This window comes from Vombatus ursinus, unplaced genomic scaffold (genome assembly GCF_900497805.2).
Source record: "Vombatus ursinus unplaced genomic scaffold, bare-nosed wombat genome assembly UNPS02014794.1, whole genome shotgun sequence".
Taxonomy (NCBI): Eukaryota; Metazoa; Chordata; class Mammalia; order Diprotodontia; family Vombatidae; genus Vombatus; species Vombatus ursinus.
Genome location: NW_020954572.1, coordinates 4176357 through 4191889, shown reverse-complemented (window position 1 = coordinate 4191889; position 15533 = coordinate 4176357). Strand labels below are relative to the sequence as shown.

The window sequence follows — 15533 nt, the reverse complement described above, 5'->3', positions numbered from 1 at the left end:
CTATCTATCTATCTATCTATCTATCTATCTATCTATCTATCTATCTATCTATATACATACATACATATAATTTTTTCCCTCCAACTACCCTAATACTGACAAAGGTCTCATGAGTTACAAATATCATCTTTCCATGCAGGAATGTAAACAGTTCAACCTTAATAAGTCTCTTAGGATTTCTCTATCCTGTTTACCTCTTCATGTTCCACTTGTGTCTTATATTAGAAAGTCAAATTTACTATTCAGCTCCGGTCTTTTCATCAAGAATGCTTGAAAGTCCTCGATTTCACTGAATGACCATTTTTTCCCCTGAAGGATTATATTCAGTTTTGCTGGGTAGGTGATTCTTGATTGTAATCCTATCTCCTTTGCCCTCTGGAATATTATATTCCATGCCCTGCGGTCCCTTAGTGTAGAAGCTGCTAAATCTTGTGTTATTCTGATTGTGTTTCCACAGTACTGAAATTGTTTCTTTCTAGCTGCTTGTAATATTTTCTCCTTGACCTGGGAACTCTGGAATTTGGCTATAAAATTCCTAGGAGTTTTCCTTTCAGGATCTCTTTCAGGAGGAGATTGGTGGATCCTTTCAATTTCTATTTTGCCCTCTGGTTCTAAAATATCAGGGCAGTTTTCCTTGGTAATTTCTTGAAAGATGATGTCTAGGCTCTTTTTTTGATCATTGCTTTCAGAAAGTCCAATAATTTTTAAATTCTCTCTCCTGGATCTATTTTCCAGGTCAGTTGTTTTTCCAATGAGATATTCTACATTGTTTTCTAATTTTTCATTCTTTTGGATTTGTTTTACAGTGTCTTGATTTCTCCTAAAGTCACTAGCTTCCGATTGCTCTATTCTAATTTTTAAGGAAATATTTGGTTCAGTAATCTTTTGGACTTCCTTTTCCATTTGGCCAATTTTGCTTTTTAGGGCATTCTTCTCCTCATTGGCTTTTTGGACCTCTTTTGTCATTTTGGTTAGGCTATTTTTTAAGGTGTTATTTTCTTCAGTATTTTTTGGGGTGTCCTTTAGCAAGCTGTTGACTTGTCTTTCATGATTTTCTTGCATCACTCTCATTTCTTTTCCCAGATTTTCCTCTACTTCTCTTACTTGCTTCTCAAAATCCCTTTTGAGCTCTTCCAAGGCCTGGGACTGATTCATATTTTTCTGGGACGCTTTGCATGCAGGAGCTTTGACTTTGTTGTCTTCTTCTGGTTGTATGTTTTGGATCTTCTTTGTCACCAAAGTAAGATAATAAAGTCTGACTCTTTTTGCACTGCTTACTCATGATTCTGGCCAATTACTTGAGTTTTAAACTCTTTGTTAAAGTAAGAGTCTGTTTCCAATGTGAAGAATGTCCTGTCCCAAGCTTTGGGGGTTTGTACAGCTGTTTTCAGAGCTACTTCTAGGGACTTGTAAATTTTCAGTTCTTCGAAGGTGCTATGATAAGGGGAGAGGTGTTCCCTCTCCACAGCCACAACAAGCTCCACCAAGTCAGCACTCCTCCACACCCCAGGACCGCCCCTCAGAACTGTGACCCAGATCCAAGCACCAGTAAAGCAAGAGATTCCTGCCTCGGCACTGGCAAAGAGAACCCTGCAATCCCCTCTGATCAACCACTCGATTCCCTCTCAGTCTGTGGGCCAGAAGCTCAGGAGGCAGCCGCTGCTTGTACCTTACTTGTAACTTGGTACTGAGACCTAGCTTATCTTTCCCTGCAGACACAGACTTTTCCCACTGACCTTCTAAATTGTCTTTGGCATTCATGGGTTGAGAAGTCTGGAAATCACCACAGCTACCTAAGATTCAGTCCTCTGAGGCCTGCTCCAGGGTCGCTGTGGCCTGCGTGCCCACACTGAACTGTGCTCCTCTCCCCGCCCAGTATGATATACCTTCCCGATCAACCATCCAGGCTGTCTTGGGGTGGAAATTTGTTTCACTCTGTCTTTTTGTTCATTCTGCTGCTTTAGAATTTGTTTAGAGCTATTTTTCATAGGTATTTGGAGGGGTTTGGGGGAGAGCTCAAGCAAGTCACTGTTTTCACTCCGCCATCTTGGCTCTGCCCAATAGATGATTCTTGATTCACTAAAATTCTTTAATAGTATAATTTCAGATTATTATGAATAGTATATTAAATTACTCTTGGGGTTCATGACACATTATTTGGTTGTTGTTGAAAGGCATTTACAGAAAAAAAGGAACAAAAACTTTTGGGAAATGTTGCTATGATAGACTATTACTATATCATAAGAAATGACAAATATGAAAAATTCTGAAAAGCATTGAGAGTCTTGGATGGATTGACATACTGTTAAATAGGAAGAACCAAGAAAATAATAAACATAATGACTGCAATAATATGAATAAAATATTTTAAAAGAAACTAAATGCTATATAATTATAAAGACTAACTTTGGCCTTAGAAAGCAATTTCAGTTGAGTAACAGGTTCAGAGACCAAGGTTGAGAAGTGAATAAGAGGAGGAAAAAGTGAAGATGATTGTAGACAGTTTTCTAAGAACTTGACTATGAAAGGGAAGACATATGTAAAGCTTTGAGATCCAATGAGGGTTTTTTTTTTTAAAGGATATGGGAGACTTGGGCATATTCATAGGCAGGAAAGAAGGAACTGGTAGATAGGAAGAGACTAAAGGTTAGAGAGAGAAGGGAGAGGATTAAGAGGGAAATTTGTTAAAGAGTTAACTCTTCATCAGAGACTGGCATAAATGAGAAGGACATGGGAAATAATGTCAAAGCAGCTTTGAGATTTAGAAAAGGATAAATCACAGCAAATAGTCTTCGTAAAGTATAAAGCAAGATCCTCTACTACGAGAGGTGTGGAAGACTTTAGGGAAAAAAAGAAATTTGGGACAGCTTCTGTATAAAGTGGGAGAGAAAATCAATTAGATTCAACAAAGGATTTACCACATAAGGGCTGTAGAACTGGTTCCTCTAGAATCTTCTTAGCTATTTACAATCATATGGTGGATAGCTGACCAGGCTTTCACACAGCAGAGTCCTCTGGTAAAAGCAGCTTCTTATATAAATGAGGACCTTCAGTATAATGGATATATAGGCACCTAGCCTTCTTTCTATTACTACTGTTTACCTCCAAGGGTTAGGTATTGTCCTGGTTACAGTGACATTAATGGGCAACTAATTCCCAAACAACTGAAAATTATCTTAGTCTATATTGTAAGCACAGTGTATGCTCTAGGAAGGCACTCTCAAACTCATAACCCACCAACTACTTTGTGGTGCTCCCCAAGTCACATTCAGCTGAATATATAACTGCATTAATTAGTCTTTGTGGTGAGAAAAAAAATAAAAATTCAATTCAATTCAAAAAACATGTATTAAGCACCTACTCCATACCAGGCACCATGATAACAAATGAAAATACAAGTAAAAAAAATAAAGACAATCTCTGCCCTCAAGGAGCTTATAATCTGATGGGACAAGACAACACACAAAAGAAACATGAAAGCAAAGGGATGGATGGAACAGGGGAGGGATACTTGTGGAGTGGAAACCAAGCAGAGCCACTGATGGAAAACAAAGCTACCTTATTATTCAGATATCAATAAATAGATTGATGATCAAACTGAAACACAAAATTTGAGTATTACATAACTACTTTAGGAAATGAAATTCACTTTGGATTCTTCTTTTAATGGCAAAAGCTATGGAGAATTTTACCTATACTATCTGATAGTGGTGTAGCAGGTAACTGTAAGAATCTATTATTTCATTAGTGTGATTAATTCTTCCTTCAATGCAGACAGCAATCCTTCTGTGCTTTGGTATCTAGATAGTCTTCATAAGTTGCTGTAACTGAAAACATTTATCACCTATTGACCAACATTTTAGGGATGAGTGTTCATACACTTGGGCTGGTCTTCCAAAGACATATATGGAGTCTATTACTAGTCCTGTTATCAGAAGGCTTTCCAGTTTGGCAGGACCTGCCACAGCTTGTATTCAACTGCCATGAAATTCAAGAACATAGAATCAACTCCATACCATGATAATGATATCAGAGAAGGATTTTAGCCAAACCAATACCCTTAGGAACATTAAAAGCAAAAAGAAAACTTGAATGAGTCTGCTCATAACTTGGCTATGAAGAAAAAAAAAATATTAGAGGACCATGGGAATAACATTTGGGTTTTGAACGAGGATTTTAGAATTAGATAATAAAGTTTGATTAGATAATATAACTGGATTCTAGCATCTGCCCAACATTTCAATTGTTATATCTAAATGACTCACCTGCCTTAGAAAAATATAAATTTGAAGCCTGAGAAACAAAGATAATCTCTTTAGAATGGAAACTATGGTAGCTTGAAATTATGACATCATCAAAAAAATTTCCCACTATCTCAAAACTGTTAGCTCCATCATATGAAATCCAGATCTAGAGAGAAAAGATAACAATAAATGAAGAAGTGTTATTTTCATTTAAGGGATTTTTATTACAAAGGTATTACAAAATACAATTATACAAATTATTATTTACAAATTATACAAATAATTATTAAATATCTATTATGTAAAAACCTATTAGGTGGAGAGCAGGTGGTGGTATGCACCACCAGCAGAAATTCCTCACCAAGAGCTCTCTGCACTGATGAAAATGGATGTCTGGTCCAAATAAGAAAGACACTGAGGATATACAGACAACAATGACAATTTTGCCTGCAGATAGCTTACCGAGGAATAACAACACATGCTCAGAAAAATAAATACAAGTTATTTTTCTTTTTATTTTCACATTAGTGTTGTTGTAACTAAAAAATTAGAATAAAAGGAACCAACAGAAAGAGGAAACAAAACACAACAGAAGAAAAAAAATAGCAAAAAGTATGCTTTGATTTGCATTCAAACTCCATAGTTCTTTCTTTGGATGTGGATAGCATTTTCCATCATGAGGCTTTTGGAAATGTCTTAGATCCTTGTATTGCTGAGAGGGGTTAAGTCTATCAAAGTCAGTCATCCCTCAATGTGGCTGTTATTGTGTACCATATTCTCCTGATTCTGCTGACTTCACTCAGCATCAAACCATACAAGTCTTTCCAGGTGTATCTGAAGTCTGCTTGTTCATCATCTCTTATAGCACAATAGTATTCGATTACATTCATATATCACATTCACAATTATGATTACTATGTGTCTTTCTCTCCATCCTTTCCCCCATTTATGCTTTTCTTTCTCCTTTCTTCTTTCCCCTTCTCACTAATGTTTTGCTTTTGACCACTGCCTCCCTCAGTCCCACCTCTCTTCAATTAGCCTCCTCCCTTTTCTTTCCCCTTTTCCCTCCTACTGCCTATAGGGCATGTTAGATTTCTATGCCTAACTGATTATGTTATTCCCTTCTTAAGCCAAATCTGTTGAGAGTGAGGTTCAAACAATGCTCATGTCCCTCCCTTCTTTCCCTCTGCTCTAATAGGTTTCTGTGCCTTTTCCTGTAATGTAATTTACCCTTGTCTTCCTTCTCCTTGCTTTTTCTCTCAGTACATTTTCTTTTTTTTTAATTATTTTTATTAATTTATTTTGATTTATCAATAATCGCTTCCACATGCTTTTGAGCTTAAAATTTTTCTCCCCCTTCCTCCCCACCACCCTCCCCAAGATGGCACACAATCTGATATAGGCTATATACATTTACATTCATATTAAACATATTTTCACATTAGTGATGTTGTAAGTAGAAATTAAAACCAATAAGAGGAACCATCAGAAAGAGGAAACAAAACTCAACAGAAGAGAAAAAAATAACAATTCAGCTTCCATTGTTCTTTCTTTGGGTGTGGATAGCATTTTCCATCACAAGGCCTCTGGAGATGTCTTAGATCCTTGTATTGCCAGAAAGGTTTAAGTTTATCAATATTAGTCATCACATAACATGGCTGTTATTGTGTACAGTGTTCTCTTGGTTCTACTCACTTCACTAAGCATCATACCATACAAGTCTTTCCAGGTTTTTCTGAAGTCAGCCTGTTCATCATTTCTTATAGCACAATAGTACTCCATCACATTCATATACCACAACTTGCTCAGCCATTCCCCAATTGATGGGCATCCTCTCAATTTCCAATTCTTTGCCACCGCAAAAAGAGCTGCTATGAATATTTTTTGTACATGTAGGTCCTTTTCCCATTTGTGTGATCTCTTTGGGATATAGCCCTAGAAGTGCTATTGCTGGGTCAAAGGGTATGAACATTTTTATAGCTCCATTTATAGTTCCAAATTGCTCTCCAAAATGGTTGGATCATTTCACAACTCCACCAACAATGCATTAGTGTTCCAATTTTCCCACGTCTTCTCCCACATTTATCATTTTCCTGTTTTGTCATGTTGGCCATTCTCGTAAGTGTGATGTAGTACCTCAGAGTTGTTTTGATTTGCATTTCTCTAATCAATAGTGATTTAGAGCATTTTTTTCATATGACTATAGATGGCTTTAATTTCTTCATCTGAGAACTGTCTGTTCATATCCTTTGACCACTTATCAATTGGGGAATGGCTTGTATTCTTATAAATTTGACTTAATTCTCTAGATATTTTAGAAATGAGGCCCTTATCAGAGAGACTGGTTGTAAAAATTCTTTCCCAATTTTCTACCTTCCTTCTAATCTTAGTTGCATTGGCTTTGTTTGTGCAAAAACTTTTCAATTTAATGTAATCAAAATTATCTATTTTGCTTTTCATAATGTTCTCTATCTCCTGTTTGGTCATGAATTCTTCTGTTCTCCATAGATCTGACAGGTAAACTATTCCTTGTTCTCTCAGTTTGCTTATAGTATCAGCCTTTATATCTAAATCATGTACCCATTTTGACTTTATTTTGGTATATGGTGTGAGATTTTGGTCTATGCCTAGTTTCTGCCATGCTCTTTTCCAGTTTTCCCAGAAGTTTTTTTCAAAGAGTGGGTTCTTATCCCAGAAGCTGGGGTCTTTGGGTTTATCAAATAATATATTGCTATAGTCATTGACTACTGTGTCTTGCATACTTAACCTATTCCACTGATCCACCACTCTATTTCTTAGCCAGTACCAAGCAGTTTTGATGATTGCTGCTTTATAATACAATTTAAGATCTGGAATGGCTAGGCCACCTTCCCCTGCATTTCTTTTCATTAGTTCTCTTGATATTCTGGACCTTTTGTTCTTCCAAATGAATCTTGTTATTATTTTTTCTAACTCTATAAAATAATTTTTTGGTAGTTTGATTGGTATGGCACTGAATAAGTAAATTAGCTTAGATAGAATAGTCATTTTTATCATATTAGCTCGGCCTACCCATGAGCAACTGAGGCTTTTTCAATTATCTAGATCTGATTTTATTTGTGTGAAAAGTGTTTTGTAATTGGGTTCATAGAGTTCCTGGGTTTGTTTCAGGAGGTAGACTCCTAAATATTTTATAATGTCTACAGTAAGTTTAAATGGAATTTCTCTTTCTATCTCTTGCTGTTGGGCTTTGTTGGTAATATATAGAAATGCCAATGATTTATGTGGGTTTATTTTATAGCCTGCAACTTTGCTAAAGTTGTTTATTATTTCAAGTAGTTTTTTACTTGATTCTCTGGGATTCTCTAAGTATAACATCATGTCATCTCCAAAGAGTGATAGCTTTGTTTCTTCTTTGCCTATTCTAATGCCTTCAATGTCTTTTTCTTCTCTTATTGCTAAAGCTAACATTTCCAGTACGATGTTGAATAACAGTGGTGATAATGGACATCCTTGTTTCACCCTCGATCTTATTGGAAATGTTTCTAGCTTGTCCCCATTACATATTACACTTGCTAAAGGTTTCAGATGGATGCTATTTATTATTTTAAGGAAGACTCCATTTATACCTATGCTCTCTAGTGTTTTTAATAGGAATGGGTGTTGTATTTTGTCAAAAGCTTTTTCTGCATCTATTGAGATGATCACGTGGTTTCTGTTAGTTTTGGTGTTGATAGGATGGATTATGTTGATAGTTTTCCTTATATTGAAGCAGCCCTGCATTCCTGGTATAAATCCTACCTGGTCATATTATTCACGTGATAAGTTGCTGTAATCTATTTGTTAATATTTTGTTTAAAATTTTTGCATCTATATTCATTAGTGAAATTGATCTATAATTTTCTTTTTCTGTTTTGACTCTTTCTGGTTTAGGTATCAGCACCATATTTGTATCATAAAAAGAATTTGGTAAGACTCCTTCTTCTATTTTCCCAAATAGTTAATATAGTATTGGAATTAATTGTTCTTTAAATGTTTGATAGAATTCATTTGTAAATCCATCTGGCCCTGGAGATTTTTTCCTATGGAGTTCATCAATGGCTTGTTCAATTTCTTTTTCTGAGATGGGGTTATTTAAGTATTTTATTTCCTCTTCTGTTAATCTAGGCAATTTATATTTTTGTAAATATGTATCGATTTCACTAAGATCATCCAATTTGTTGGCATATAGTTGGGCAAAATAATTCCTAATTGTTGTTTTAATTTCCTCTTCCTTGGTGGTAGTCTCACCCTTTTCTTTCTTGATACTAATAATTTGGTTTTCTTTTTTCTCTTTTTTAATTAGATTAACCAAAGGTTTATCTATTGTATTGGTTTTTTCATAAAACCAGATCTTAGTTTTATTTATTAGTTCAATAGTTTTCTTAATTTCAATTTTATTAATTTTTCCTTTGGTTTTCAATATTTCTAATTTGTTGTTTAATTGAGGATTTTTAATTTGTTCTTTATCTAGTTTTTTTAGTTGTATGCCCAATTCATTGATCTCCTCTTTTTCTATTTTATTTATGTAAGCATTTAGAGATATAAAACTTCCCCTAAGAACTGCTTTTGCTGCATTCCTTAAGTTTTGGTATGTTGTCTCATTATTGTCATTCTCTTGAATGAAATTATTGTTTCTATGATTTGTTCTTTGACCCAATCATTTTTTAGGATTAGATTATTTAGTTTCCAATTATTTTTTAGTCTATCTTTCCATGGCCCTTTATTATATGTAATTTTTATTGCATCATGATGTGAAAAGGATGCATTTACTATTTCTGCCTTTCTGCATTGGATTGTGAGGTTTTTATGCCCTAGTACATGGTCTATTTTTGTGTATGTGCCATGTACCACCGAGAAAAAAGTACATTCCTTTCTATCCCCATTCAGTTTTCTCCACAGGTCTATCATACCTAACTTTTCTAATGTTCTATTCACCTCCTTAACTTCTTTCTTGTTTATTTTGTGGTTAGATTTATCTAGTTCAGAGAGGGGGAGGGGGAGGTCCCCCACTAGTAAAATTTTGCTGTCTATTTCTTCCTGTAACTCCCTGAACTTCTCCTCTAAGAATTTGGATGCTATACCAATTGGTGCATATATGTTTAGTAATGATATTACTTCATTGTCTATGGTGCCTTTTAGCAGGATGTAGTTTCCTTCCTTATCTCTTTTGATAAGATCTATTTTTGCTTTTGCTTTGTCTGAGATGAGGATTGCTATCCCTGCTTTGTTTTACTTCAGCTGAAGCATAATATATTTTGCTCCAGCCTTTTACCTTTACCCTGTATGTGTCACTCTTTTTCAAATGTGTTTCCTGTAAACAACATATTGTAGGATTATGGTTTTTAATCCAATCTGCCATACACTTCCATTTTATGAGTTCAACCCATTCACATTTACAGCTATGATTACTATCTGTGTCTTTTTCCCCATCCTTTTCCCCCCATTTATGCTTTTCTTTCTCCTTTCCCCCCCATTAGTGTTTTGCTTTTGACCCGCGCCTCCTGCAGTCCCATCTCCCTTCTATTGTCCCTTTCCCTTTTCTTCCCCTTTACCTTTACTGCTTCTTCCCTCCCTTCTATCCACCCCTCCTTTTCTTTCCCTTTTCCCCTCCTACTACCTATAGTGCAAGTTAGATTTCTATAACTGATTATATTATTCCCTTCTTGAGTCAAATCTGATGAGGGTAAGGTTCAAACAATGCTCATCCCCCTCCCTTCTTTACCTCTACTCTAATAGGTTTTTGTGTCTTTTCCTGTAATTTACCCTTTTCTGCCTCCTCCTTTTTCAGTACATTTTCTTAGCTCAGACTAATCTACTTACTTGGATTCATTTAACCCACTTGATTAATTTTTTTTATCATTAACTCAAAATCAACTTATATCCACCCCCTTTATGTATACTCCTTTAACATGGTATAATAACAATACAGTTCTCAAGAGTTGCAAATGTCATCTTCCATTGTAGGGATGTAAACATTTTGCCCTTATTAACAACATATTGTATCTTTCTGTCTCATTTACCTTTTTATGTCTCTCTTGAATCTTGTACTTGAAGATCAAATTTTTTGTTGAGCTCTGGTCTTTTTATCAGGAATGTTTGGAAGTCCCCTATTTCATTGAATATCTATCTCCTTCCCTGAAAAATCACACTTATTTTCACTGGGTAGTTAATCCTTGCCTGCGTTCCAAGCTCCTTTGCCTTATGGAATATCATGTTCCATGCCCTACGGTCTTTCAATGTAGAAGCTGCAAGGTCCTGTGTAATCCTGAATGTGGTTCCATGATATTTAAATTGTTTCTTTCTGGCTGCTTGCAGTATTTTCTCTATGACCTGGCAATTTTGGAATTTGGTTACTATATTCCTTGGTGTTTTCAATTTGGGATCTCTTTCAGGAGGTGATCAGTGGATTCTTTCTATGGCTATTTTACCCTCTGGTTCTAGGACCTCAGAGCAGTTTTCCTTGATGATTTCCGGAAAGATACTGTTCAGGCTCTTTTTTTCATCATGATTTTCAGGTAGACCAATAATTTTTAAATTGTCTCTCCTGGATCCATTTTCCAGGTCAGTTGTTTTACCAGTGAGGTATTTTATGTTTTCATCTATTTTTTCATTCTTTTGGGGTTTTTTTGACTGATTCTTGCTCTCTCATACAGTCATTAGCTTCCATTTGCTTGATTCTAATTTTTAACAAATTGTTTTCTTCTATTAGATTGTGCACCTCCTTCCCCATTTGGTCAACTGTATTTTTTAGGGACTTGTTTTCTACAGTTAATTTTTGTCCTTCCTTTTCCAAGCTATTGACTCTCTCTTGCATACCTCTCATTTCTTTTCCCATTTGTTCTTCTACCTCTCTCATTTGACTTTTAAAATCCTTCTTGAGCTCTTCTATGAAGGCTTTTTGGGCTTCAGACCAGTTTATATTCCCTTTTGAGGTTCCAGGTGTGGATTTGTTGACAATGTTGTCATCTTCAGAATTTCTGCCTTGATCTTCACTGTTCTCATAATATGAATCTATCATATGTTTCTTTTTGCTCATGCTGTTTGCTTATTTCCCCTTTAAAGAGATTGGGCTCTCCTGCTGGGGAGCAGAGAGCACTGACCCAAGCTTCTTGTGTTGGAAGCCTAGAGCCTGGTCACTGACTTTGTGTGCTGAAGCCTCCAATGTTGGCAGTTGGAGGCTGTAGGATTCTGGCAGCTTACCTAGTGTTAGGCTGGAATCAGCAACACTGGAATTCTAAGGGTAGGATTAGGTAGTGTGTTCTGTGGAGATTTCCTGTTTACCTGGGCCTTTCCTTCCTTTTGCTTTCTTCAGCTCCTTTCAGATGGATGTTGTAGCGTATTTATCCACCTGGGGTCCCTTGAAGCGCTGCTTCCCTTAGTTTTGCTGAGGCACTGGGAGAGCTGGTTGCTGTAGAATGCCAAGGCACCTGGTGGTTTTCTGAGCGGGTTTCCACCAGTTCCCCTGCCCTCAATGAGGCACTTGGGGGTCCAGGTGTTGGTGTTTGCCTGCTCTACCACCTGGGCTTCAGGATCTCCTCCTGGTATGCTGAGGTGGGGCTTTCCACTAGCTTGCTGGGATGCCTCCCGTTCTATACTGCTCCCCTTCTCCCAAGGTAAGAGGGGCCTTTCTAGTTAATTCCTCAAGCTACCTGGGCTACTGAACCCCATCTTTCTTCTGGTTCTGCTATTTCAGGGTTTTTTCCTGAGGTGATATTTTCTGGGTTTTCAGGGGTTAATAAGGGAGGGTAAGAGAGACTCACCTCTTACTCCACCATCTTGGCTCCCAGAAGCAGAAGCTAATACAAGTTAACTTGAAAAGTGAAAGCATCAACAAATGGAAAACTCAGAGAAAGTATCTCAGAGGAGATGGCACCTGAGCTGAGATTTAAAGAAAGATGAGGATTCTGAGAGGCACAGAAGAGAAAGGAGTACATTACAGGTGTAGAGGAAGATAGTCTATGCAGATAAACTAAATAGTTGTGAAGAAAGTGCTGGGCAAAACTCTAAATTTTTCTGTTTGATTGAGCTATTATTACTTTGGCTGATTTTTCAATGAAATTGATCATATGGCATTAAACCCCATATTTTGTTATCATCAAATACTTGTGCAGATATCCTATGCCATATTTTCATTCACTTATAGGATTTTCAGGAGAAGTAACCATATTACATCCACATAGCATCTGGTTGTTTAATAAATTTTGCTGAGGTAGTGAAATATTTATTCATTATTGAATTTTAACTATAGAAATGTAATTCTGATTCTGTAAGTCAGAGGAGAAATAGGATGGACATTTTATGCGTAAAATTTTCAAGAAAATGTCACTGATTAGAAATGTGTGTTAATGACAGGCTTAATCACAGGTTTGGGCCATAGTTACATTTACTCTTTTTAAACCTAAAGCATAGCAGAGTCAAGATGGTGAAATAAAGAGTAACAACTGCCAAACTTCCCTCCAAAATCTCTCCTACAAAATAACTATTTTGTTGAACAACAACAAGTTGTTTTTCAGTCATGTCTGACTCTTAATGACCCCAAGGACCATAGGACCAAGCCCTTCTATCCTCCACTACATCCCAAAATCTGTACAAGCTCATGTCTGTTGCTTCCATGATACTATTCAACTCATCTTGTGCCATCCCCTTGTTCTTTTACCTTCAATCTTTCTCAAAATAAGGTTGTTGTTGTTGTTGTTGTTTTGTTTTGTTTTGTTTTGTTTTGTTTTTACACATCCTGTTTTCTCATTATGTGACTACAGTATTAAAGCTTCAGCTTGAGTATCTGACCTTATAATGAATAGTCTGAATTAATTTCTTTAAGTTGGTTGTTGTCCTTCATGCTTGAAGAGGACAAAAATGACATCGCTATGTACAGGTCAAAGTACAGTGTGTCTGATTATGGCTGATCATACCAATACATGCTCCAATGGCTCTACCAAAGGTTGGGTACAAATAGTCCATATGAACATTTGGAGTAAAAATGTCTAAATTTACTCATCTTACATTTCTATTGAGCTAGTACAATTCTGCTTTGCTCATAAAGCAGAAAGCCTACTTTGATGTGGGCACACCATGCTGGGCAGTCCTGAGCCAGTGTCTCCCATGTCTCATAATTGATTAGAAAGTTCTTCAGAGAGGGCAGAGCCAAGATAATGGAGTAAAAGCAATGACTTCCTTGGGCTTTCCCCCAAACCCCTCCAAATACCTGTAAAAATGGCTCTAAACAATTTCTAGAGCAGCAGAACCCACAAAAAGACAGAGTGAAACAAATGTCCATCCCAAGACAACCTGGTTGGTTTGTTACAAAGGCCTATCATGCTGGGCTGGGAGAGGAACACAGTTCAGCATGGGATAGGCAAACAAAGACCAGGCCTCAGCAAACCTGGAGCAGACCTCAGGGGACTGAACCAAGTGGAGCTGTGGCAGTTTTCAGATGTCTCAACCCACAAACACCAAAGACAACTTAGAAAGTCAGTAGGAAAGGTTTGTCAGACCAGGGTGAGAGAGGAGTGTGGTCTGGCCCCAGTCCTAGCACAGCCCCAGGATGATGGCTGCTTCCAGAGCTATCAGTCCACAGTTAGAGGGGGGATCAAGTGGTTGATCAGAGGGGCATTGCAGGGATCTCTATGCTAATACTGAGGCAGGATTCTCTTGCTTTGCCCAGGCTTGGAAATGAGTTGCAGTCTTAGGTGGCAGTCCTGGGGCAAGGAGGAGTGCTGGCATGGCAGAGCTTGTGGCGGCAATGGAGAAGGAATTCTCCTCACAGGTCCAAGGCAAAAAACAGTGCTTGTGGTCACTCATAGACTGGCCCCAGTCCTGGCACAGGCCAAGAGAGGAATAAACATCTCATTCTTAATCATATCACCTTGGAAGAACTGAAAATTTACAGGTCCCTAAAAGTATCTCTGAAAACAGCTGCACAAAATCCCCAAAGCTTGGGACAGTACATTCTACACACTGGAAGTAGAGCCCTACCTTAAAAAAGAGTTAAAAAAACTCAAGTAATTGGCTGGGAATGTGAGCAAACTGCGCAAAAAAAAAAAGTCAGACCATAGAATCATACTTTGGTGACAAAGAAGATCAAAACATACAACCAGAAGAAGACAACAAAGTCAAAGCTCCTACATCCAAAGCCTCCAAGAAAAATATCAATCAGTCCCAGGCCATAGAAGAGCTCAAAAAGGATTTTGAAAAGCAAGTAAGAGAAGTAGAGGAAAAATTGAGAAGAGATATGAGAGTGATGCAAAAAAATCATGAAAAACAAGACAACTTGTTAAAAGAGACCCCCAAAAATACAGAAGAAAATAACACCTTAAATAATTGCCTAGCCCAAATGGCAAAAGAGGTCCAAAAAAGCCAATGAGGAGAAAAATGCCTTAAAAAGTAGAATTGGCCAAATGGAAAAGGAAGTCCAAAAGCTCATTGAAGAAAACAATTCCTTAAAAATTAGAATGAAGCAATTGGAAGCTAGTGATTTTATGAGAAATCAAGACATTTTAAAACAAAACAAAAAGAATGAAAAAAATAGAAAACAATGTGAAATATCTCACTGGAAAAATAACTGACCTGGAAAATAGATCCAGGAGAGAGAATTTAAAAATTATTGGACTACATGAAAGCCATGATCAAAAAAAAGAGTCTAGATATCATCTTTCAAGAAATTACCAAGGAAAACTGCCCTGATATTGTAGAACCAGAGGGTAAAATAAAAATGGAAAGAATCCACTGATCACCTCCTGAAAGAGATCCCCAAAGGAAAACTCCTAGGAATATTGTTGCCAAATTCCATAGTTCCCAAGTCAAGGAGAAAATATTGCAAGCAGCCAGAAAGAAACAATTTAAGCATTGTAGAAACACAATCGGGATAGCACAACATTTAGCAGCTTCTACATTAAGGGACCAGAGGGCTTGGAATATAATATTCCAGAGGTCAAAGGAGATAGGATTACAACCAAGAATCAGCAACCCAGCAAAACTGAGTATAACTTTTCAGGGGAAAAAATGGTCATTCAGTGAAATAGAGGACTTTCAAACATTCTTGATGAAAAGACCAGAGCTGAATAGAAAATTTGGCTTTCAAATATAAGACTCAAGAGAAGCACGAAAAGGTAAACAGGAAAGAGAATCATAAGGAACTTATTAAAGTTGAACTGTTTACATTCCTGTGTGGAAAGATGATATTTGTAACTCATGAGACCTTTGTCAGTATTAGAGTAGTTGGTGTTTTGTTTTGTTTTGTTTTGTTTTGTTTTGTTTTGTTTTGTTTTG

The 15533-nt window shown here is 36.8% G+C and overlaps 1 protein-coding gene across 1 annotated transcript in view; it reads right to left on the bottom strand.

Moving 5' to 3' along the window:
• The window catches only part of CATSPERB (cation channel sperm associated auxiliary subunit beta), a 238521-nt gene that overhangs the window by 105572 nt on the left and 117416 nt on the right, over window positions 1-15533 (bottom strand). The window contains exon 14 of the mRNA XM_027870178.1: window positions 4266-4410. Coding sequence (XP_027725979.1) covers window positions 4266-4410 — 145 coding nt within the window. The remainder of the gene's footprint in view (window positions 1-4265; window positions 4411-15533) is intronic.